Genomic DNA, 1,367 nt, shown 5'->3' on the forward strand with positions numbered 1-1,367 from the left:
AGCTATTTTTACTAAGTAAAGTTCACCTATCGTCTAATGAAAAAGAGAAGATTCAAATCAGTCAAAAATTAGCAAGAGGAAATCTAAATAAAAAACTTAGTCCTGAATTTAAAGATCCATACGAGGTCAAGAAAATATCTGGCAAAAACGTTTTATTAAAAATCCGTAACAAGGAAGTTACTTATCACAAAACCGTGTTCTGAGTAGTTGATCTAAAGAGAGAAATCCCAAAATAATAATAATTTAATCCTTTTATTTTTCCCATATAGCTAATCATCATTTATTTTATTATTAATCCATTTATTCTTTTCTATGTACCCTATATAAAATTCTTGTATTTTTCAGAACTTATGTCAATTTTGTTTCGAATTTCATGTCTTTTGATTTTATTCTTTTATCTTTACTCTTTATGAAACAATGTTCACTAACGAGTATTGCCTAGGAAAAGTTCTACTACTTGCAGCTATAAAGCTTAAAATTATGTTCCTGATAAGAAGTCAATGTGAAGAGATACAACAGTCTACCATACAGAAGACATAGCACCTACTACTACTCAAGGAGTTTCAACCTGGACGGAACCATCCAGAAACCGACATAGGAAACTGTCAAATCCGAACAAGAGGAGAAAACAAATTCTTTTTTCAAAATAATTGTTTTCCGTCTTAAGGGGGGAGGTGTTATGATCCCGTACTCAATATTCACATTTTCAACTTTTTATAAACAAAAGACTGGCGACGAACTCAAATTGTTCTTCTTTAGAAGCGAAGCTTCTAAAGACTATTTCTTTTATTTTAGTTGCAAGTGTTTGCTAGTTCCCATTGTTAAACGTTCGAAACAGTTGACTGACGAAAGACCAAAGTAATATAGGCAAGCTACACAGCTTGGCGTCGGTTCATTTGATTTTTAGTCTAGCTGTAATAAGTTCTTGTTTATTAATATTAGTTTTGTGATAGTTTTAAGTGCTTGTTCATTACTTACAAAAAATAAAGAACGAACCGAATATAACAGTATATTTTTTTTTTTTCGCATTACGTTAACGTATAAATTTTAAGGGGGACGTTAAAAAAATTAATAATAATAATAATAATAATAATAATAATAATAATTTTTGTAAACGAATCTACTAGAAAAGTTTTCGTTCGGGGAAATCGATTCAAATTAATTAAATAATTAATTAATTAATATTTAAAATGAAAAAAAAAAAAAAAAAAAAATTTTTTCGGTTTAAAATTAAATTGACCGTAAAGAAGAAAACGGTTCGTTAATCTTTGATTAACGGTTTTCTAAAATTTATCTTTGAGATGTTAATTTTACTATTTTGAGGTTTTTCTCTCTCTCTCTCTCTCTCTCTCTCACTCTGTCTATTT

The 1,367-nt window shown here is 28.7% G+C and overlaps 1 protein-coding gene across 1 annotated transcript in view; it reads right to left on the minus strand.

The window, feature by feature from the left end:
* Positions 1-1,261: 1,261 nt before the first annotated feature.
* The window catches only part of Phum_PHUM434430 (dopamine receptor, putative), a gene marked incomplete at both ends in the record, with an annotated part of 1,014 nt that continues 908 nt past the window's right edge, over positions 1,262-1,367 (minus strand). Inside the window, one exon of the mRNA XM_002429434.1 lies at positions 1,262-1,367. This exon is cut by the window's right edge and continues 5 nt beyond it. Coding sequence (XP_002429479.1) covers positions 1,262-1,367 — 106 coding nt within the window.

Source organism: Pediculus humanus, genomic scaffold, assembly GCF_000006295.1.
Source record: "Pediculus humanus corporis 1103172108202 genomic scaffold, whole genome shotgun sequence".
Taxonomy (NCBI): Eukaryota; Metazoa; Arthropoda; class Insecta; order Psocodea; family Pediculidae; genus Pediculus; species Pediculus humanus.